Consider the following 23,587-nt stretch of genomic DNA (forward strand, 5'->3'; position numbering starts at 1 on the left):
CAATGTTGGACGAAGTACGCAGATCTTTCACAAGTAGTAATCCCATAGTGTAGAAATATTGTCTTAAAATGTAAAGTCCTGCATTCCAAATTGAGTGTAAGCAACAATATATCAGAATCAGGGGTACAAACAAAGTTTATCCAAAATGTTTTTGCATTCATTATTTATACCTATTAAGTATAAATAAATAAAATAAAATAAATGTTGTGGAGTAAAGAATATCATAATAAGTACAAATACTGGACATAAAATAAACACTGTTTTCACACATAGCCTACATGTACATATATATATATATATATATATATATATATATATATATATATATATATATATATATATATATATATATATATAATATATAGGACCCAAATATGTATAAATGTTCATTTTAATTAATTTATTATTTTAAAGTTACTTAACTGTATATAATTGTATTTGTATCTTTGATTGTATCTTTAATTGTATTAATCTCTAATCTGTGTGAATCTGTGCTGTCCTGTTTTTCATTCTTACCCTATTGCTGTTTGAACTACTGAATTTCGTATCTTATCGTATAATAGCCTCTGTAAAGTATTATAAATATTTTTTTTTAAATGCTTTTGTCCTCAAAACTAATATTGACATTTTATCCAATAATTTGTTTTCAATATTGTAATACGTATTGTTACAACAAATAGATTAATATTGTTGTTAAGTTATTGTTTGCACCTTAATTGTAAGATGCATTCCACTGTGTCACTATGTCACAAACTTTCTAATGCCAACTCCTTTTTTATCTTTACTGATAAACATTGCTGATAAAGTAAATGATAGTCAGACATTTAAGACCAAACCCACATATTCTCACAAAAAAACATGGAGAGAAAACATATGTGGGCCTTACAATCTTTCCTTATTATTTACAGGTATCAGGGACAGGATTCAAAGAAAATGTAACATATCTATGCATTTTAACAATGGTATGACTTGGACAGTTCCAATGTTTAAAATACACAACATTTGAATTGTCACAAGCTAACAGACAGACATTCTCATGATATTGCTACATTTCACCAACGCATCCTCTCAGCTAAGTATTCAACGTAAGCGTTTATGTTAAGTTATTTATTATAATTGTTTCGACATATGTTGTATTTAGCTTCTTCAAACCCAGCGTGTTTACAGGTGTGTAACACGGCGCAGTGTGTGTGCAGCTAGCTTGTAGAGAGCAAGTGTTGTTGAGGGAGGCCTCGGTGGTCACGTGATAGGAGGTGCCTGCCTTCTGACGATGGTTGCTCAGCGTGCTGCGCGAACACAAATGCCGTTACATTTGTAGTTTTGAGTAAAGAAAAAGTCTACAATAGCTATTAAACGCATGTCAGGTGCTACCTTCCAAAAAATACTGTGCGTTTTGTTAATGAATTTGATATGAATATCCCCGCAGGATTGCGTGCTGCTCATACATTATTTTATAAGAAGTGATTCCGGTTCAGTGGGAAGGTTTGAACTGCTCCAAAGTGACCATTGTTGTAATCAGGTCGAGGCTGTTATCATTTCCACTTGCTGGCTTTCTTAGTTTTTTACGGGTTTACAGCAGAAAAACAGTGCAAGCTTTTTAGAGTGTCATGAAAGAAATGTCAAGGTAAGTCATGCATACGGTACATTTTCCTTTCATGAGCATCTTTGTTCGCGTTTAAGAGAGTCCTAAAGAATAGGCTAAAGGCTAACGTTAGCCAACTGTCACAACAACCAAACAAGGCCTGCAGCCACCATTTGTTGGCTAGCGCGCTTGTTTGTTGTTTCTTAACTATGGTGAGACTATGACCATTAAAATGAACGGATTGCACGTGTTTTTGTTTGATAAAATGTCAACCCTTAATTAGGACTAACCGGAAAGCGAGTCGTTAGTTAGACAAATTCTTCCGTAGCAGCAAGCTAACGTTTGCTAACTTGCTAAATTAGCTAATTTGTTAGCGCCTGCAACCTGTTTGTAGCCTCTCGGCTAATGCTCGTTCGCCGCCAGCCTGAATACCAACATTAACGTAAATCACTTCAAACTCATTCCTGTATTTTCGATAAACTCACTTTTCAGATTTGGAATTGCTCACTACTATGCTATCATTAACACGCGTGGTGTTATGTTATTGTGGTGGGCAATCCGGGGTGGATACTTCATTTAAATCAGTCGTTTAGTAGTGTTGGATTTGGGTTTCTTTAAGTAAACACTAAAATGCTAAACTCGTTAAGTTAATACAGGTTCGGGACGGTCCTGACATTATTGAATAAACTAAAAACACCATATCCTATGTTTTAATCCAATGCCTAAACGAGACTAGGGTCGAATGAAGAACAGATTATTAAACTACACTCAACTGTTATTGTTGCGTGAAGTTTACATTATCATTCAATATTGTGTACAACGAACTGTTATCTGAATCCACCCAGTTTTGCTTTGCAGACTAATTCCAAGTCTTTGTTCAGATAACATGGATATGTCTTCCTCTGATAGATAACGTGCTCCCCTTTTGACTTCAAAGTTAAGCACATTGCTGCAGTACGTTTACACAGGTTCGCGGTAATAATATAAAGCAGGGGAACACAAACTAGCAAAGCATTGCACTCACAATATGTGAATGATGCATTCCTTCGTCTTAACTTTGAAACCTTGTTATTTACTTGAGATGGAAATCAAGAAACAATGGCATGAAAACATGGACAGTGTCGTGTAGTAGCTGTCATTTCATGTTTTGACTCCTATTCCCTCTTTTGCAGCGCCATGCCTGGTGGGCAGCAGCCTCAGAAACATTATGGCATCACCTCTGCCATCAGCCTTGCACCCCCACGAGAAATAGACCACCAGTACACCAAGAAGCTCTGTGATGCTATGAAACCATTTGGGGTGTTCGAAGATGAAGAGGAGTTGAACCATAGGTAAGAAAAAAAAGTCAACATTTTATTTTAGCCATAACAAAACTACTAGGCATCTTGAGTGCATACATTTCATAGTATTATGTTTGAATCTACATGTTTAGGCTAGGGATGCACGATAATTATCGGTCCGATAATTATCGATCCGATATTAGGAATTATGACGTCATCCCGATAAACCCGATACCAGTATTAATAGCCCCGATAATATACAATATATTTTTTGGGTAAAAAAAAAGAAAAAAATACTGCGGTGTGGGTGGATTGGGATGAGGGGCGCTTGTTTTTCACTCGGCTCCTCCCATTTTGCCAGTACTGTGGTTTAGGAAGAGGGGAGTTCTTCACAAATCCAGCGCTCCCTAACTCATGCCTGGCTGTGACGTAAATGGTGTGCGGCCGTGAAGCCAGGACAGTAAACAAACATGTCGTCGGTGGTATGGGCGTTGGAGCTATGTGCAACTCAAGGCATATGCTCGAACCGGAGCTGCCTGGACGCTGCAATCATGTTGCGCACTATCCGTGCTGAGTGTGCTGACTTTTCGTACAATGTCCCACTGTCTGGCTTCCTGCATAAAGTCAAGTGCTCGGCGCAGTTGTGGCGAAATGTCGCTCCTCTGTTTTCATTTAAACAGCTCCATATCCGTTAGCGCAGCTAGCTAGCACCAGATGCTAACAACAACAATGCACGTAAGGTCTCTCTCTCGCTCGGGCCACACATACACACACCCTCCAGATGGCCAGTCGGTGCCTGCCGGTGAGCGTGGAAGTGTGGTCTGCCAAAAGCGGGCGACAGGAGCGGGGCTGTCAGCATCAGCTTGTAGATGGTATTTTAAACTCGATGCGCTCTGAAACTACGGGGCGGCCAAGGAAAAAAAATACACATGCGTTAATCGCGTTAAAATAATTAGCGGCGTACATTTTTTTTTGTTATTGGTCTTGAGAAGCAGGAAGTTATCGGTATCAGTTTCAAAAAATCAATATCGTGCATCCCTTGTTTAGGCCAAATTAATTAGTGAAGTTGTGGTATAATTATGTAATTTTCCTTCTCACTATATGATTGCCCCCACTAAAATGTTGTTCTTTTTTTAGACTTGCCGTTCTTGGGAAGTTGAATAACTTTGTTAAAGAATGGATATCAGAGATCAGTGAACTAAAGGTGGGTTCTGTCGAATGCCTTCCAAGTAAAATATATGATTTATGTTGTATTATGGAGTCTTTTAGCTTAATGGTGACTATTAATTCAGAGACACCAAAGCTATCCATGGTTTTGCCCTAATGACCGAACGACATCATACTGATTTCAATGTTTATCCTTCTCTCCACAGAACCTCCCACCATCAGCTATAAGCTGTGTTGGGGGCAAGATATTTACATTTGGTTCATACAGACTTGGAGTGCACACAAAAGGTATGTCAAGTCATTGCGGAGACATCATCCATCAACTTTGATTACAACATTTGTACTATGCTTGGCTATATTGGTATTCAAAAGGAGCAAAGAGAGATTGAGTTATCAGAACATAACTGTGACACAGCAGTCAACCCCGTCTAAGCAGGCGTATCTGTTTGTTTTTGAAAAGCTCAGTTCACCCTGACCACATTACATTGCATTTAGCTGACGCTTTTATCCAAAGTGACCTACAATAAGGAGATACAAACTTGAAGAAAACAGAATCATATAAGTACATCAGGTTTCATAGAGCCAAAACATTTCAAGTGCTACTCAACTGGCTTTAGATAAGCTAGTCCTTTATTAGTATATAAGTGCTTTGTTAGTAATTCTATCGCTCGAAGTGGAGTCGAAAGAGATGAGTTTTCAGTTTGCGCCGGAAGGTGTGTAAGCTATCTGCTGTCCTGATGTCAATGGGGAGCTCATTCCACCATTTTGGAGCCAGGACAGCAAACCCACGTGTTTTTGCTGATGGGAACTTGGGTCCCCCTCGCAGTGCGGGTGCAGCGAGCTGTTTGGCTGATGCGGAGTGCACGTGCTGGGGTGTACGGTTTAACCATGTCCTGGATGTAGGAAGGGCCAGATCCATTCGCAGCATGGTAAGCAAGTACCAGTGTCTTGAAGTGGATTCTAGCAGTTAACGGAAGCCAGTGAAGGGAGCGGAGGAGCGGAGTGGTGTGGGAAAATTTAGGAAGGTTGAAGACCAGACGAGCCGCTGCATTCTGGATGAGCTGCAGAGGTCGGATGGCAAATGCAGGTAGACCAGCCAGGAGGGAGTTGCAGTAGTCTAGGCGTGAGATGACGAGAACCTGGACCAGAACCTGAGTCGCTTTCTGAGTCAGCTGGGGACGTATCCTCCTGATGTTGTAAAGAGTGTATCTGCAGCAGCGGGTTGTAGCAGCGATGTTTGCAGTGAAGGACAGGTTGTTATCTAGGGTCACACCCAGATTCCTTGCAGTCTGAGTCGGGGAAACAACAGAGGGGCCGATGGTGATTGTTAGGTCAAGGGTGGGACAATCTTTTCCTGGAAGGAAAAGCAGTTCTGTCTTGTCAAGACCACACTAAAGCACGAGGTTAAAAGAAAAGTCAGTTATTCAAAATTCTGTACGCTTTTTATGGCGTGATTGATTCAAACATGTTAAAAGTTAGTGAGCAAATGTAATTCATACCTTTCCCTGGTTTTGTACAGACCAGCCTATGTTAAGCATTTCACAAATGTTCATTGATTGCAGAATATAAATATATATTTAACAGTAAATACTAAAACCTAATTATAAGGACCCTTACTACATTGATTTGACTTCTCAATTATTTTTGGATTTGTCAGGATTTCTTTCATCAAAGCAGAATTTGAGACCATTGAAGATGTACAATCTTTAGTGTAGAGACATTGATATGGTGGCGGCACAAAAGGTGGAAGATAGACACTCACCTGTACTCTTACACACATCGTAAAAAGGTTTTGTATTGTTCCTATTTACCTGCCTTTTTTTACAGGGTGTACTCAAGGATATCATTGTCTAGAAATAAACATCTGTCTTTTATTTAATAAAAAAAAAATCGAATCCTTGAAACATTGTCAGCTTTGTACAAAGCAAGGCCGGGCACATTACTAAATTCTATGGTTGCTGCACTTCACTTGAGCTACTCTTCGTGTTGTTTTATAACACAAACTCTCTTTAACCTTGACTGCCGAAACTTTAATCAGTTTATTTATCAGATTGTTATGAAATTCATAATCCCTTTATCCTACTGGTAGTGGGCAGTGTCGAATACTCTTCTGAAAGTGACTGTTTCTTACAGGAGCTGATATTGATGCCTTGTGTGTGGCTCCACGCCATGTAGAAAGAAGTGACTTTTTCTCATCTTTCTTTGAGAAATTCAAACAGCACGAAGAGATCAAAGACCTGAGGGTAAGTTTCTGTCGCATGTCTGACCGTTTCCTTGTGGAGGAAGCCCATGTTTTATTCCCGAGTTCAAAACATTAATTGTAAATAGTGCAAAAGCAACTTGCCTACTTACATCACCGCTCCCGAGGGAGAAATGTGGAATTCAAAATGCATAACAAAACCTAACATTGCTTAATATTCCTCAATTATATCCTGAAAGCCGAGACACTATTTTGGCTGAATACATTGGAGCGTTATAATGAATGAACCCTCAGCAGAGCGCAATACCCAGGAGCATTAGCCTTGTTGTTGTAAGGTCTGCTCCTAATGTTAATTTCCCAAGGTGTGTGTCTTAATTGGCATCAATATAAATGATGAAACAATATGTACACCCCTTTCAGTTTGTATTTGTTATGACACTAAATCCATTTTTTATTCGAACAACCAAAGTGTTAACGTGCAGTTGAAAGTAAAAACTATTCTAATTTGCTATCCCAAAATGAAAGCTGTTAAGAGCCTTTGGTGAAAAAGGGATGTGTTTATTGGATATTGTAAGAAGGAGTTGATGATTGATTTGAACACACCCAGATCCCCAAAGACATCTTGATGTCACCTAGTTATTTGACATGTCTTTTTACAAGCTCTGTTTTCTCGACTTTGATTTTCACTTGTTGATCATGTTGATGTCAGTCGACTATACATTCTCTCAGATGTGTTGTTAATATTGTCTTTTGTGTTGCTTTCTCAAGGCTGTCGAGGATGCCTTTGTACCGGTGATAAAATTCAAATTTGACGGAATAGAGGTAAGTCACTTTGAGATGTGACAGTTGAACAGGGGTATTGCATAACTACAGGCATACTTCTCAGAAATTACCATTCTGGCAAAGCTTTTATAGATGTGTAGTAAAGACATTGGCAAGACAGTGCTGTTACATATTTGTACTACCCAGTGTGTCTAGATACGAGTTGGGCAATTTAAAGTCCTTAATACTATAATTTAATATGTTCCTCTCTGTGCAGATTGATCTGCTTTTTGCCAGACTGGCCTTACAGTCCATTCCAGACAACCTGGACCTGAGGGGGGACTCCATCCTGAGAAACCTGGACATACGGTGCATCCGCAGCCTTAATGGTACGCTACATGGACTCTATTGCATTCAAAAGAGAAGAGATGATAATGAATTGAGGACTGATGCTGTTGCAAAAGTAGATTAAGCTTATAGTGCATCACACTTGCAGCAGGTGGTTTGGACCCTTTTAACACTTTCCATACTTGGCATAAACACAATGTATGCAGGAGTGTAATACTTCTATCTATTTAGTTTTCTAATGCTTTTTTCTGCAGGTTGTCGTGTGACTGATGAAATACTGTACCTGGTGCCAAACAAAGAGAACTTCAGACTGACATTGAGAGCCATTAAACTCTGGGCAAAACGTGAGTGCATTCAAATGTTCTGGTTCCATTTGAGTGTATACTTGACAAACCGCTGCTTATCTTTTGGGGTAACACCAAAAAGTATAAATGATCTCCACCTTCGCCTGCAGGTCGTGGGATCTACTCCAACATGCTGGGGTTCCTGGGTGGAGTGTCATGGGCCATGCTGGTGGCCAGGACCTGCCAGCTCTACCCCAACGCCGTGGCCGCCACGCTGGTCCACAAGTTCTTCTTGGTGTTTTCCAAGTGGTGAGTGTGTACAGGGTTCGTACGGGTGCTGGAAATGCTTGAAATTGTATGAGGTGTTTTCAAGGTTTGAAAAGTGCTTGAATTTGGGATAAAGTGCTTGAAATTGTAAATGCTTTACTTCGCTTTTTAGATTAAAAGAAAATAAAGAATTCGGAGCGCGCTTAATTGCTTCGCTTTTTACATAAAACAGTTCTGCTCCGGCCTTCCCGCGCTATCCGCGTGACCGGCAAGTGTTTGTGTTACGTGTGACCTGGGTATTCTGATGAGAGTGATGGATGACTGTGTGCCAGGAGGTTGCCGTTTCAACGAGCGTTGGCTAGCAGAAGACAAATACAAGCCATGGCTAAGACGAGGGTCAAGCCCATGAGTAGCCTCCTGCAAAGTTTGCAAAAATAACGATGGCAGAGTCTGCGCTGACGAGCCACATGAAAGGTACGCCGTAGCAGAGCATTTTAGATTAGGCTAACGTGGCATGTTACGTTTGTTTAAGCTAACGTTAGCGAGCCATGAGGGATAATAATTGCAGGGGACTATCATTTCAGAGGATGTTATGTGCGTTACAGTCGCCATTCTGTGGTGTTCAGAGGATGAAGCACTCACTTGTCATTCAACCCAGTCTCACGGCATTTCGTGTTATAGTCACGAAATATAATCTATTGATTCGACACAGAGCGATTTTAAAAGCAATGTTTTTCTACTGGTAGTATGTTTCGTGCCTAAACCAAATGTGACTTGCTCTCTCGAAATCAGTCACATTGACCCGAAGACACATTTTCGTTTGTATTACTGGTCTGGGGGAAGCTCGCGAGTGTGTTTGTGTATTTTTGTGTTTGTGTACCGGGGAAACACTCACAAGAAACACCGGCTGTTATGCTTGCTGTGACGTTAAATTACTCCATTCTCTGCTTGTAATTATGCCGAAGCTTCAAAGTTGTATTTATCATCTGAATTTGCCGAAACAAGTTTAATATTCTGAAAGCCAATACTTTGTTTATTTGAAAACAGATGAAAACAAACTGTCTTTTATATAAAATGGAAGTATTATACAAGTAAAACTACATTTTGCTTTAATCCCATGTAATTGTAGAATGAACACAGTCTTCCTTTGAAGATGTATAAGTCAGGTGTCTTGAGTAGCATTACCTACAAATCATTGTACACATTTGTAAATATTATTTTCCACTTTCCACTTAACTTAGTTACTTATTGTGAGTCTATGTTGTACTTGAGTAAAAGTAGAAGTACTCAGGTCTTGTACTTGAGTAAAAGTAGAAGTACTCAGATCTTGTACTTGAGTAAAAGTAGAAGTACTCAGATCTTGTACTTGAGTAAAAGTAGAAGTACTCAGATCTTGTACTTAGTAGAAGTACCAGAGTGTAAGAATACTCTGTTACAGTAAAAGTCCTGCATTCAAAATGTTCCTCAAGTAAAAGTAGAAAAGTGTTCTCATCAAAATATAGTTAAAGTAGCGACAGTAAAAGTATTCATTGTGCAGATTGGTCCATTTCAGAATAATATATCTGATATGTTTTATAATGATTGATCATGAAAGTGTTCTCAAAGCTGGTGAAGGTGCAGCTAGTTTGAATGACTTTGTATTCTGCAGGGTAGCTTGTGGATTTACTCCAGGTGGAACTAAAGTCTGATTCAACACTTGATTAGATTTCACATCATTCATCCACATCTGTAAAGTAACTGAAGGGATTAAATACATGTAGTGGAGTCAAAGTACACCATGTACCTCTGACTTATGTTCACTGCCAACCTAAAAGTACCTGAAAAATAGTAATCAATAATGTTTTGAAAAGTTATTTGCAGATTGTTTTATATTGGCTCAGACAGGTTATATGGGATGCCCAGTCTACGACAGATCACTCATTTTGAAATATTAAACTTAGTTTTCTTTTCTTTTAATTGTTCATTCTCGTGTAGAATGCTATTACGAAACACACATTTGTTTTTTTATAGCATAAAGAACATCTGATTTAATGTGAGGTAGGGAAATAATCATTTGAGTATATAAATATGTAATTTACAACAACTGTAAGATGCTTGAAAATGCACCTTGAAAAGTGCTTGAATTTGACTTTGGAAAAGGTGTAAGAACCCTGTGTGTAGCTTTCCACTTGATGGCAGTGTTTCATAGCCCTGTCCAGTCATCAGTGTGTTTTGAATATTTACACACTTTACTATTTTCATTTGCATCCTAGGGAGTGGCCAAATCCTGTGCTTTTGAAACAGCCTGAGGACAGTAATCTGAATTTACCTGTGTGGGATCCTAGAGTGAGTATGACACCAGTGTATTATCTCCATGTATTGATGATTATGATGTTATGCCTTTTTTTTGTATGTGTACTCCTGGACTTATTCTGCTAAATAAGAGTTTTTTTTAGTGTTACATCAACAGACAAAGCATAGGTAAAAACCTTTTTTTATCCTATTTCAAGTATCCTTATTCCTCTGTCATCATGGAAATGTTTCCTCTACCATGAGTTCCAATGTTGTCCTCGGAGGAGGCTTCCAAGAGCAGCTTGGAGCAAGGAAGATTTCCTACATGGACGTCTTTTATCAGACACACTTCTTCAAAAGTGCTTTAGTAATTGAGAAGCAAAAAAGATCTAAAATTGTGTTCAAATAAACACTGCAGTCCATGCAGCCTGTGTGCACATATGAATACACTATCTTATGCAGGATATTCGTTTAAATATTTTCTCCTACGGTAGTGCATTGATACATTAGTTTTGCTTTTACTGTTTTTTTTTTTACAATATCATACATTTATCCTAAACTAATTAATCTATATCCTTAATATAAAACATTTAAATGCTATGTCAAGTTTGCTGTGTCTATTAAGCAATAAACACGTTTGAATGATCTATTGTTGTTGTTTCCGTTCAGTCACAGTACTGCCAACCATTATTGTGCATTGGGCAGAAAGTAGTTCATATCAAATGTAATAGTTTCCTTCATGTTTAGGCTGCTATACCTACTTTCTTAATCATGCTCAACATGATCTTCAAGTGAGGAAGTACATCATTGCATGGTAAAGGCTTTTGCTGCTGGCAAACATGATTTTAAAACGCATGTAAAGTTGCTGTCAAAAAGCCCTTCAAAATAAAGTCTAGTGAAAAGGCATTCTCACATTGTCCCTTGTCTTTAAAACCGAGCCTGGATTTATTATTAAGATAAATACAAATAAGCTTGTAATTGGCCAGTACACAGTTTAAAACAGGTTTGATATAGATGTTTTCTCGTGATGTTAAAGCTCAATGTGATCATGCAGTTCAAATAGTTTTGGACCAATTGGATAACTTCATAATCAAATGGCTAAATTGGGTAATTTGGCTTGCATATCTGTTAAGAAGGTACTTCAAGGTAAGAGGCTAAAGCTCCGTTACAAGCTACATATCCAAAATCCAATTTGACAGATCCTTTTACATAATGTTTTAAAGGGAAGCACGTCACGTCAAGTTTCCTTAAATTCTCCTTGTTTTGTTTGGAAAAATGCAAATAAAGGGAAACATGAAGAGCATAAAGGTGGATTTGGATGTTCCCTGTGTGTGGGATGTGTCTGGTGCTTTACAGTGTGTGGGTGTAGAGTTTCCCTACACATTGAAAGTGGTGGGTGGTGTTGGAGAAGTCTCTCATGTCTGCAGCCAAATCAATCCCTGTGGTTTTAGGTGAACCCGTCTGACAGATACCACCTGATGCCCATCATCACCCCCGCCTACCCCCAGCAGAACTCCACCTACAACGTCTCCTCGTCAACGCGCACCATCATGAGCGAGGAATTCAAATACGGTAATACAGACAACACATAAAATATCTACCTACTCTACCAGTTCTGAAAATCTCATATCTTGCCTAATTGTAACCGTACAATTAGGTTCCTTTGAGTAATAGTGTCACTTTGATATCTTTCTCCCACGTGTCTGACATTAACAGGCCTCAGCGTCACAGATGAGATTCTTCAGGGAAAAACTGAATGGTCCAAACTCTTTGAGCCTCCCAACTTCTTCCAAAAGTACAAGTAGGTGTTGATTCTTTACACATAAAGGATGTGTTGATGGAATATTGTATCTACAACAGCAAGCCAAGCAAACAGAGCTACATGTGTCTCATATGGCATGGGTAAAAAGTCTTTAACATGTCTGTATTTGTTCACGTATTGAAAAAAGCAAGCATTAAAGGGGAGCTATCATGCAAAATGCACTTTTGTACATCTTTTATACATGAATATGTGTCCCCGGTGTTCCAGGGAACTCACCAAGTGTCAGAAAACACAACCCTCTCTCTTTTCCTCCGTACACAAATCTCTAAAAAAAGGGGCTGCAATTGATCTGATACAGACTGATCCAGATGTGAACACTTTACTGACGTCAGTAAAGTGGCGCTACGGCTATTGGTCAACTCTCCACCTATCAGGGGAATGAGAGGTTGGGCTACGGCCGGCCATTGCTGCTCGAAAGCGCTGGAGACGTTGTAGTACATATGCCAGGCCTGTAAGTGGCGCTGTAGTCTGCCACAAAATCAGCGAAGAAGATTTCCCTTGCATGGTTGCCATGGTTGCCCTTCTGTTTATTCTCCACTGTGGCTCTTTTTCTCCCTCCCCGAGGCAAGCGTTTGCGCCTCCTGCTTTAAAACAAATGAATAATGACTCTATATAATCATATGTGCGGGATAATGTGCAACGACGCATCATTATGGAGAAAAGAACACCGACAGGCTGATCAGGAGCCCCACGCAATGTGCACATTATCCCGCTTATTACATGGCCACATTCTCGACAAAGTAACGACATGACTCCCAATATTAATTGAAAAGCTTTTATGGATTTAGATAATGATTTTATTGATTTAAAAAATAGTTTTATGTATTGATTTAAATTGACATGCATCCGCTAAGAAAAGTAGTCCGTTGTTACTGTTTGAACTAACGTAGCAACGGCAGGAACTGCTTCGATAGTGTTTTTGAGGAGCTTTTTGGTTACAGATTTGAAAACATTGTTGCTTCCTTTAAAAGTAGCACAATTCATTATGTCAAACCTTGGAAAGTATCTAGATATCCCTGCCCTAATGCCAAAGTAACTGGCAACTGAATATGTGTCGCCCTTTGATGTCTATGTCTGGACCGCTGCGTAAAAAGGAGGGTTTCTGCCCCATTACTTCTCTTCTTACTTCTATAAGAATAAAACATGGAGGACGGAGATCTCTTTTTCTCCCCCTCTTCTGACAGCCCAGCAGCTGATCTCAGAGCACGCTCCCCTCTCCTGCAGGGGGGCGTGGTCAGCTGCAGCTCACAGAATCAGCCCCCTGCAAAAACAGCGCTGGAAAGAGCAAATAGAGCATGGCTAAAATGCAGGATCTTTTTGGTATTTCGAAAAAAAAACTATATTTATATACTTTATATAGGTATGGCCCTACAATATATTGTTCAAATATAGCATGATAGGTGTCCTTTTAAGTTATGTGGACATTATTTGGCAAGCCATAGTTTATAAAAAAAAAAAACGTAAATGCTATTGTTTTGACTATTGTTGCGAATACTGATCATTTTTTAAACATAATTATCCCTGTCTTTAGAAATGTATACATTATCATGATTATGGTATGCTTTTCAAGAGAATCTGTACCAAAAAACATGTTTTGATAAGTCTGTAAAACACGATTTTGTAGTAGGACGAGCACAAAACTTGATTCAATAAAAGTATTTGAAAGCATATTTAGCCTTTAACAAATATTTTACTTACTTAAATTTAGATATTTTAGTTTACAGCTCTGGAAAAAATGAAGAAACCACACGGCTATTCCATTCCAGTGTCTGTCAAATTCCAACACGGAGAAATGTTGTCAGTAATTAATAGAATACATTTCTTTACTCAAACACATACCTATAAATGGTAAAACCAGAGAAACTGATAATGCTGCAGTCGTAGCAAAACATTTTCCAGAGCTCTATATCGCAATTTTGATAACGTTTCAATCAATTGCAGCGCCCTACCATACTATGCAGTTCGAACAAAAATTGGATGATGCAACTTATTGTTTTCACTTTTTGGGTTTGGGCACATTTGACTCATCCGAACTGTGGTCAGTAAAGTTTGTTTATGAGAGTTTCTTCCCACACAAGAACCACAACTGCCATGTTCTGTTGGTGCTGCTGCTTCACCATTGCAGCTACATTACCTGAGTACTGGTGTGGCACATCGAATTGAAAAGTTTTAAAGAAGAAATACTGCTGATATGTAGAATTATACAAGACGCAAAAATGTATTGTATTTAGTGAAGTTTATTTGTTTTGTATGGACAGTTGTGGAAAGCCCCTAAGTACATTTACTCAAAGCTGTTTAACATTTTACTCGACCACATTAGCATAGGATATAGCAAACATTCCCATGGCGCTGCAAGTCCATATATACTCATTGTTATGTCTTAGAGGGTGTTGTGTTCAGTTACTCTGCATCTTGTCTGATTTTCTGTCGTGTTCTGCAGGCATTACATCGTTCTGACTGCCAGTGCCTCCACAGAAGAAAACCACTTGGAATGGTAAGTGTCAGAGTGAGACTGTACCGCAACGCTGTGAGGATAACTGGTTTTGTTATCGCTAACTCTGTAAATACACCCTGATGTTATTCCCCTCAGGATCGGTCTGGTGGAGTCAAAGATCCGCGTTCTGGTGGGAAACCTGGAGAGGAACGAGTACATCACCCTGGCTCATGTCAACCCCCAGTCCTTCCCCGGGTCCAAGGAGAACCGCAACGAGTGAGTTCAGATCTAATCCATACATGCAAACTGCTCTGTGAATATGAATGTATGAGTGAAGGCAAATCCTGCCAGTCATGAATCAAAGCTACGGTCAATTGGCATGTTTCTTTTAGCCCTTAAGTGAACAGACCACGTTGCCTGTTTTATGTGAGTTATTTTTCAATGAGTCATGGAGTCTATTGGCTCAGATGCATTTCCCCCGCATTACTTTGCTCTGGCATCACAAGCAGCTTTAATAGTATAATCTAAAATCAGTTCAAAATAAACATGACCAACTCACCTCTACTATAAATATTAAACAGGGTTCGTACGGGTGCTTGAAATCCTTGAAAATGCTTGAAATTTGACGTGGTGTTTTCAAGGTTGGGAAAGTGCTTGAATTTTGGGAATGGTGCTTGAAATTGAGAAAGTGCTTGAAAATGTAAATGCTTTACTTTTACAATAAATTGCTGTCTGTCTGAATAGTTCGCTTTTTAGATTAAAAGAAAAGAATTGCTTCGCTTCTACATAAAACAGCTCCGCTGCACCTTCCCGCGCTATGCGCGCGACCTGCAAGTGTTTGTGTTACTCTGACCTGGGCATTCTGATGAGAGTGATGGATGACTGTGTGCCAGGAGGTTGCAGTTTCAACGAGCGTTGGCTAGCAGAAGACAAATACAAGCCATGGCTAAGACGAGGGTCAAGCCCACGAGTAGCCTCCTGCAAAGTTTGCAAAAATAACGATGCGAGAGTCTGCACTGACGAGCCACATGAAAGGTACGCCGTTTGACCCGAAGACACATTTTCGTTTGTATTACTGGTCTGGGGGAAGCTGGAGAGTGTGTTTGTGTATTTTTGCGTTTGTGTACCGGGGAAACACTCACAAGAAACACCGGCTGTTGTTATGCTTGCTGTGACGTTAAATTACTCCGTTCTCTGCTTGTAATTATGCCGAAGCTTCAAAGTTGTATTTATCATCTGAATTTGCCGAAACAAGTTTAATATTCTGAAAGCCAAGACTTTGTTTATTCGAAAACAGATGAAAACAAACTGTCTTTTATATAAAAATGGAAGTATTATACAAGTAAAACTACATGTTGCTTTAATCCCATGTAATTGTAGAATGAACACAGTCTTCCTTTGAAGATGTATAAGTCAGGTGTCTTGAGTAGTCAGCATTACCTACAAATCATTGTACACATTTGTAAATATTATTTTCCACTTGTTACAATTGGGAGTCTATTTTTATGCAGCTCTGCGTGATTTTGTGGCTACAATTCAGGCTAATACGCTACCAGAGGTGGAATAAGTACTCAGATATTGTACTTGAGTAAAAGTAGAGGTACCAGAGTGGTACAGTAAAAGTCCTGCATGCAAAATGTTCCTCAAGTGAAAGTAGAAAAGTATTCTCATCAAAATATAGTGAAAGTAGCGACAGTAAAAGTAGTCGTTGTGCAGATTGGTCCATTTCAGAATAATATATATGAGATGTTTTATAATGATTGATCATGAAAGTGTTCTCAAAGCTGGTAAAGGTGCAGCTAGTTTGAAGGACTTTGTATACTGCAGGGTAGCTTGTGAATTTACTCCAGGTGGAACTAAAGTCTGATTTAACACTTGATTACATTTCACATCGTTCATCCAGATCTGTGAAGTAACTAAAGGTATTAAATACATGTAGTGGAGTAAAAGTACACCATGTACCTCTGACTTGTGTTCACTGCCAACCTAAAAGTACCTCAACAATAGTAATCAATAATGTATTGAAAAGTTATTTGGCTGATTGTTTTATATTGGCTCAGCCAGGTTATATGGGATGCCCAGTCTACGTACAGATCACTCATTTTGAAATATTAAATTTAGTTTTCTGTTCTTTAATTTCTCATCCTCGTGTAGAAGGCTATCACGAAACACACATTTGGTTGTTTATAGCATAAAGAACATCTGAGTTAATGTGAGGTAGGGAAATAATCATTTGAGTATGTGTATATAAATATGTAATTTACAACAGCTGTAAGATGCTTGAAAAGCTGGAAAATGCACCTTGAACATGCTTGAAAAGTGCTTGAATTTGACTTTGGAAAAGGTGTAAGAACCCTGATTAAAAGGCCAAAACTAACAATCTAATACGATTTGGCAACCTCTCATATGACACGTGTCTGTGTCTCACTTGGAATATTCATGATTTATTCCAATCGTAAAAATACATTCTTTTACACGAGCTGTTTCTTTTTATCTGTAAAAATGTATCTTTAGATGTACATCAATATCATTTTATAATACTTGCATATACATGGACGGGAGCACTGATGCAACAAAATAGGTATGACTAACTGCTTGTGTGTTTCTGTAACAGGAACGACTTCGTGTCCATGTGGTTCATCGGGATCATCTTCAAGAAAGTGGAGAATGCGGAGAGTGTGAACATTGACCTGACGTACGACATCCAGTCCTTCACAGACACCGGTAGGTCCTGTAGTATCACAACACCAAGAAATGGCCAGAAATGGCTTGAATAAAAAGTCAAACGTATGTATAGTTTCATGCCAGTAAATAATAACCCATACCACAACATGTTGTTCTCTGCAGTGTACAGACAGGCCAACAACATCAACATGCTGAAGGATGGGATGAAGATTGAAGCGACACACGTGAAGAAGAAACAGCTCCATCAGTACCTTCCCCCAGAACTGGTGCAGAAGAAGAAGAGGGTGATTTATCTTCCAGTGCATGTTGAGACAAACCCATAATCATCATTTGAACTATCATCATTGACTGTATTATTATTTTCCTCTGCAGAGCATAGCGGAGTTGAACCGCAGCTCTAACGGGGGCAGCTCTAAGCGCCTCTCTCTGGACAGCAGCCACCTGGACAGCTCCAGAGACACGGACTCGGGGACCCCCTTCACCTCCCCCAGCAGCAAGCCCGCCAAGCCTGCGTCTGACACAGATGACGGGTATGACGCAGCTCTTCACTTCTAGCGCAGTTTATTGTTATGTTTTATCTCATGCCTTTTAGTCTTTTCAATTTCAATCAATGCTTTTTACTGAAAGACACAATATGATGCTGATCAAATGTTTTCTGTCTTGTTGATTTTGCAGCGTAAGCCCCCCAAAGCAGCTTTTCGTGGAGGGCTCTCCAGCTCCCAGTGCAGCGACCGCAGCGACAGCATCACTAGCAACACCTGCAGCGCCAGTGGCAACCGCAGCAGCAGCAGCAACTCCAACTGCAGCCGCAACCGCAACCGCAACGCCAACTGTTGCTACAGACCAAGGGATGTCCATTCCTGTCATTGGCTCAAGTGAGTACTTCTTCCCCATTGACAATTACACAGATACTCACTATAATCAGGGCTGGGCTATACTGTTTTTAAACAATAATATATAATATACTTCTTTCAATATTCTCTAAAATAATATAACTGTTTATTTTAACCCCTTTGATGTTTGAAGTCATTTCTCTTTGGAAATGTATTTATTTTTATTCAAATGTAATAATTATTCACGTATTTTTTTTAAATCTCGAAATGACTGAGCAGGCGTTTGGGCTTTTTTATGATCTTTTTATTATTTATTTAATAATTTATTAATGATATTGCCCATCCCTTAATTAGTGAGAGTCCTAAGGCATAATTGACATTCCCATTACCCAGCCAGTATATAATAATATCACATACCAAAGTCTTTCAAATGTGTGAACAGTCTTAAATAAGCACAGGTATGTTCAAAGCATCCTAAATGGATGTCAAAAACGCGAACATATCATCCTGATCTAATTTCTCCGTCTTCTTCTTTTCTACAGAGTCTGCGGTTAAAGCAAAGCCTGCCTCTCCCCCCCCTAGCAGCTCCGTCTCTGCGGCGCTGATGGAGGACGTGCTGCCCGACGCCACCAGCAGCCCCCGAGAGGAGCCCAACAACGGCCTGGAGGACTCCCCCAACGCTGCCGCTGCCAAGAGACCCCACTCCCCGACACAAGAGGACCTGGCCAAGAGGCCCAAAGAAGCAGAGGTGTGTGTGGTGTGTGTGTGTGTGTGTGTGTGTGTGTGGTGTGTGTGGTGTGTGTGTGTGTGTGTGTGTGTGTGGTGTGTGTGTGTGTGTGTGTGTGTGTGTGTGTGTGTGTGTGGTGTATGTGTGTGTGTGTGTGTGTGTGTGTGTGTGTGTGTGTGTGTGGTGTGTGTGTGTGTTGTGTGTGTGTTGTGTGTGTGTGTGTGGTGTGTGTGTGTGTGTGTTGTGTGTGTGTGTGGTGTGTGGTTGTTTGTGTGTGTGTGTGTGTGTTGTGTAAAAAATTGTGACATTTTCTTTTGCAGGTGGTGCCCAATGATGACTCAGCATTTAAAGAGCCATATCCACTGTCCTCTGACTCACACGGAGAAGGACCCAATGCTGTAGGTGTCATTTACTGTGCCTGCTTCTATTGCATGTGTAATGGCTAAGAAAATTAACACTTTCAAATGTTGTCTCTCTTCACCTTTAGCAAACTGGATCAAAGGCTAAGCCCATTCCAACCATTGATACCTCAAGAACACAGGTAGCAGCTCTTTTTATATTTGGCTTACACGTTGTATAATTATTTCTCTATCTGGACATGTGTTCTGTTAAAGCAGATATTAAATACTTTTAAAATAAATGTATATTTTGAATTCTAATGACGTTATTTCCTCCCTCAGAGACTTCCCAGCATGGAGCTGCCAGACGCCTCGTCGCCTCTCCCAGCGAGCAACAGTTGTCGCGTCGTGAAGAATTCCATCAAACTGGCTCTCAACCGCCACAAGTGAGCGTTCACATTTCTTTCCAACATAATCACAGCAATCAAGTCTGACTTTCTAATGTTTTAACACTTATATTCTTTCCTTGTGTGTTTCATTGTATTGTAGCATCACACCTCCCAAGCCCCCAGTGTTCGAGGGCACCCTCACCACTGACGCTCCCCCTGCCGGCGAAGAGAAGGGCATGTCCATTCCTGTCATTGGCTCAAGTGAGTGTATAACTGCCCTTACAGTCAATTATCAGTTCTGTTCATTTATCAAGGTGCTATTCACTTTGTTCAGGGAATCATACAAAATAATCGTTTGAATCGTCCATATAGCATGTGGTTGTAAAGTTAATACCACTTTCAGTCAGATGTTCTTTGTGCTGATTAAATACAAATGTTCAAAATTATAATTGTCCTTCACCCAACAGTCTTTTTTTACGAAATAGAACATATTTGAAATTCTGTTAATCATTTTTTGTCAAACAAGACTTTGCTGCCCACCGTCTCCCAACAGCGACATTAGCTAGCGTTGTTCTTTAGCATTATCAGGAAAAAAGGTGGGGCGAAACATACAATACAGTGTGTGGAGGGGGTTTCATCATTGTGCATACAAAACTGTTGGAGATATTCGATTATAGGACTCAATTATCACAAAGGCATACATCTCCAATGAATCACACAACTTTTACATTTATACGTATTCATGCGCAATGCCTTGTTTACGTGTTGCTGTGACAAATGTTTTTTCAAAAATTAGGATCAGTACAGTTAATCAAACCTAACTAGGAAGTGGATTTTGATGCCCATCCCGTTTTTCACTATTCAAATTCTTTCTATAGACGAATAAAGCTGAATAGGGATCAAGGAGCGAAAAAAACAAGTTTTTTTTGACAATCTGTCTCTGATAGGCAAGCATTGACCAGATTTGACAATGTCAAATATTGGCCGGTGACACCCTTACTGTCATTTCATTATTAAAGACATGTTACCATGGTAAACTTATATGTTTTGTCTGAAGACTGAAGGCTCCAAATTAACAGTCCATCTCTTTCCCTCTGTAGAACACGTGGCAGCCAAACAGGCGGTGACCCCCGTCGGCAGCTCCATCCCAACATTAGTGAGCCGAGGGGCTGACCCCCTGAACGGAGCAACCGCCAAGAGAGCCCACTCCCCCACGCTGGAGGAGCAGGCCAAGAGGCTGAAAGAAACAGAAAAGGCCAGAATCCACATAGCTTGAACACAACAACTATAGACTGGATTCATATACATACAGAGTCGGGGCTTTAACGTTAAGTCAAAACAGCGAGAAGATGACTTCACACGGGGGCCGGGAGTGTGTTCAGGTCACATCTCATGTGTGAAGCAGCAGAACGGACAGCTCACCTCCACTCTTCAGAGGTTACAGATTTGCCAGGATAGGTGATTTTGGTCAAACCAGATGTTGTGAGCGCCCTCTATCACGCTCACAGCCGGAGGGCATTTAAACACAACACTATCGAAGACCTTAAGCGACCGTTTTTTTTTACTAGTCTTCTCCCCTCTGTGTTTAAAAAAAGTACACAGAACAGATGAAAATTTAGCTGTTCTTCTTTTCATTTTCTTACTTTTGCGTTTTAAAACAGCCCAGAGTCTTTATCGAACGCTTGCTACACACACTTCTAGTGTATGCTGATTTATTTTCCTTTTCTTTTCTCCTGAACAGAAACCTGTACAGTAAATGTTGATGTACATAACTTTTTTTGTCTTAAAAAAAGCAAAAGATCCCCGTTAAGTCTTTTGACCATTCTATTGTAGTTTTATCTAAAAATGTCTAAAAAAAAAAAAGTTCTAAAAAAATTGTGTTTTGTTTTTCTCTATTGCTTGTCCAAAAAAGACCTCTCCCAGCCCCTGGATATTTTTTTGTAAACACTGTATAGGTTTGGATACAGTTGCGGGGGAGGCTTTATTGAGGGTTTGCTTGGATATGACGGATATCACAACTACGACTCTTTGGAAGCACCACGACCGCCCAAAGAGGACTCCAGGTTGGTATTGGATTTGCAGTGTGTAGGTGATCGTAGACGCCGAGTGCTCCTCAGGTGTCCGTAAAAAAAACCTCCCTTACAACAACAGGAACAATTTCCTTGAAGTGGTGAAATTGGTTCTGAAGCTTTTCGGTTATTGGTTAGTTCTCTAAAGGATTAGCACAGAACCATGTCGATGATGCCACGCTAATCATTATTTTCAGTGTAGTTTAAGTGTCAAACGCCAATTGTATGTCTTGGATTAAAAGGTTGACACGTTTTTCTGCCTACTTCTCCTGGTGTGTTCAAGCTCTTGGATGTCGGGATAGGCGAGGTTGACACAAACAAGCGAGTGCTGGACACTTTAGACGGTCACAAGAAAGTGTTTGAATATCAGTTTTATGTACGTAGGCCTACCAGTGATTGTCTGAACTAAAAACGAATTTCCTGTCCGTCGGGAAGGCTAAACGGCTGATACTGCTTGACCCCCCCTACACCCTCACCAGTTTACCTTGGTCTGCTAGTAAAGCGAAGTTCTGGTTGTTTTTGCATCTATGGAAGAGTTTGTCGTGCTTTGTTAAAAAAAACAATGGTTTGAAGCTTTTTGACGATTTGAGCTGGTTGGCGCTTGTGTGCATGTGGTTGACCGTGTGTGAGCGTGCATGCATCGATGGTTGTTAATGTGTTGGAGAAAGACGGAATTCCCTTCGTTTTGGGTGTTAACCCCTCTGCGCCTCCTGTGGAGGTTCTTAAGAAGGCATCTCCTGCTGAGGCCACGGGTGGGGGGGGGGGGGTGAGGAGACAACTCTGTTCCTGCCTTAGGCCCCGACCTTCCATCTTTCCGGTCTGAAACTCGGTGACTGTTTGATTTCAGAACAGAAGATATACTATAACAAAGTATAAAGCGATGCTGACGAGGCGCCCTCTCCTTCAGAGCCGTTAGACACACAGGGACACAGGCTCTTTTTCCAGCATCAGTTTCCCCTTCAATGTACAGAGAACTGTTTTTTCAAAAGGCATATTCTTCATTATTGGGGTTTTTTCTTATCACTTTATTTATATTTGCATATTTGTACCATGTGATCTTTTTTTTAATAGCATTCATAGCCGGTAGGTCTCTTTTTAATGAAATCTGCACCACTCTGTTTCAGACAACTCATGTTCTGCTGTTTGGACAAATTTAACAAAACAGTTCATTTAGATGTTTGTTTCTAAAATGTATTGAAAGGGTATTTTTGTATGTGTTTATCACTTCCTTTAAATGAATCCGTACACCCATTAAACCCCTAAAAACAATGCCATGTCTGTGTTCTTTGTTACCTCCCGCCAAGGAGGGTATGTTTACAGCTTGGTTTGTCTTTTTTTGTTTGTCATCAGGTTTAAAGAACAAAACTACTGGCCCAATGTTGATAGTGGAAGGGTGTAGCATGGCCCCTAGGAAGAACATTTATATATACAGTCTCTGGGAAGAACCCATTTCTTAATGGAGCTGATCCGAATCACGGGGCGGACACGCATTGTTTAATTCTCAATATTGCGAGATAGGGCATCTGTGCTGTATTCATCTAGCATTGGAAGATTTTTAATATTACTTTACATCACCCAAAAAAGTCCATGATATTTTTGGAGTGCAATACATTTTATGTATAAAACAATAAAAATAAGTTAAATCTACTAAACGGTCTGTGTTGAGATTGTTTTGTCAAAAGCTGATTTAGGTACTGGGCTCATTCTATAAGCAAAGGACGTTTGTCTGATACAACAGAGCTGAAGATTAAACTAAAAAGACTTAGACTATTGAATACCGTTTTGTCAATAACAGTTTCAAAGGTCAAGAAAAGAATATAGTTAATTACCCATTTCTCAAAGCATTTCCAGGGATATGAATTCCATTATTCTTTTTGGCTGCTTTTCTACAACACAAGAACATTTTAACAAACTATCTTTTAAGAAAAATACACAATTGTCTGATTATATAGTTTGGGAAATTTGAGATTGATACAACTCATCTGCATGGCTCTGTCTAAAGCGATTTGTTTCTTGAAATGCCATCCAACACACTCCAAGGTGCCCTTCAGTTGGAGAAAGAAAGATCAAGTGCCCATCCAGTGGAGAAAACATGAAATGCTCTTTAATCCAGCGGAGCTAATGTTATG

General features: G+C 39.8%; 1 protein-coding gene across 3 annotated transcripts; it reads left to right on the forward strand.

Moving 5' to 3' along the window:
* Positions 1–1,203: 1,203 nt before the first annotated feature.
* On the forward strand, positions 1,204–22,727 carry papolg (poly(A) polymerase gamma). 3 transcript variants are annotated; one of them, XM_034225019.1, is made up of 24 exons: positions 1,211–1,624; positions 2,755–2,913; positions 4,000–4,066; positions 4,236–4,317; positions 6,163–6,272; positions 6,998–7,051; positions 7,269–7,380; positions 7,594–7,683; positions 7,794–7,932; positions 10,143–10,215; positions 11,613–11,733; positions 11,878–11,962; positions 14,424–14,477; positions 14,574–14,693; positions 17,032–17,141; positions 17,265–17,386; positions 17,475–17,632; positions 17,778–17,977; positions 18,478–18,683; positions 18,983–19,060; positions 19,150–19,203; positions 19,343–19,446; positions 19,550–19,650; positions 20,490–22,727. In XM_034225019.1, the coding sequence occupies exons 1-24, from the start codon at positions 1,608–1,610 to the stop codon at positions 20,663–20,665; spliced, it is 2,592 nt and encodes an 863-aa protein (XP_034080910.1). In that variant the 5' UTR covers positions 1,211–1,607; the 3' UTR covers positions 20,666–22,727. The 3 variants fall into 3 exon arrangements, with proteins under 3 accessions (XP_034080925.1, XP_034080918.1, XP_034080910.1); XM_034225027.1 differs by lacking the exons at positions 18,478–18,683; positions 18,983–19,060; positions 19,150–19,203; positions 19,343–19,446; positions 19,550–19,650 and having other exon boundaries at positions 1,207–1,624; XM_034225034.1 differs by lacking the exons at positions 10,143–10,215; positions 11,613–11,733; positions 11,878–11,962; ... (10 more) ...; positions 19,550–19,650; positions 20,490–22,727 and having other exon boundaries at positions 1,204–1,624; positions 7,794–7,936.
* Positions 22,728–23,587: the final 860 nt, after the last annotated feature.

This window comes from Gymnodraco acuticeps, unplaced genomic scaffold (genome assembly GCF_902827175.1).
Source record: "Gymnodraco acuticeps unplaced genomic scaffold, fGymAcu1.1, whole genome shotgun sequence".
Lineage (NCBI taxonomy): Eukaryota > Metazoa > Chordata > Actinopteri > Perciformes > Bathydraconidae > Gymnodraco > Gymnodraco acuticeps.

Excerpts from the sequence above, each read along its gene's own strand:
- papolg (XM_034225019.1), top strand. Across the intron at positions 4,067-4,235 it reads CAGAGATCAGTGAACTAAAG|AACCTCCCACCATCAGCTAT; the intron begins GTGGGTTCTGTC and ends TTCTCTCCACAG. Across the intron at positions 17,978-18,477 it reads CATTCCTGTCATTGGCTCAA|AGTCTGCGGTTAAAGCAAAG; the intron begins GTGAGTACTTCT and ends TCTTTTCTACAG.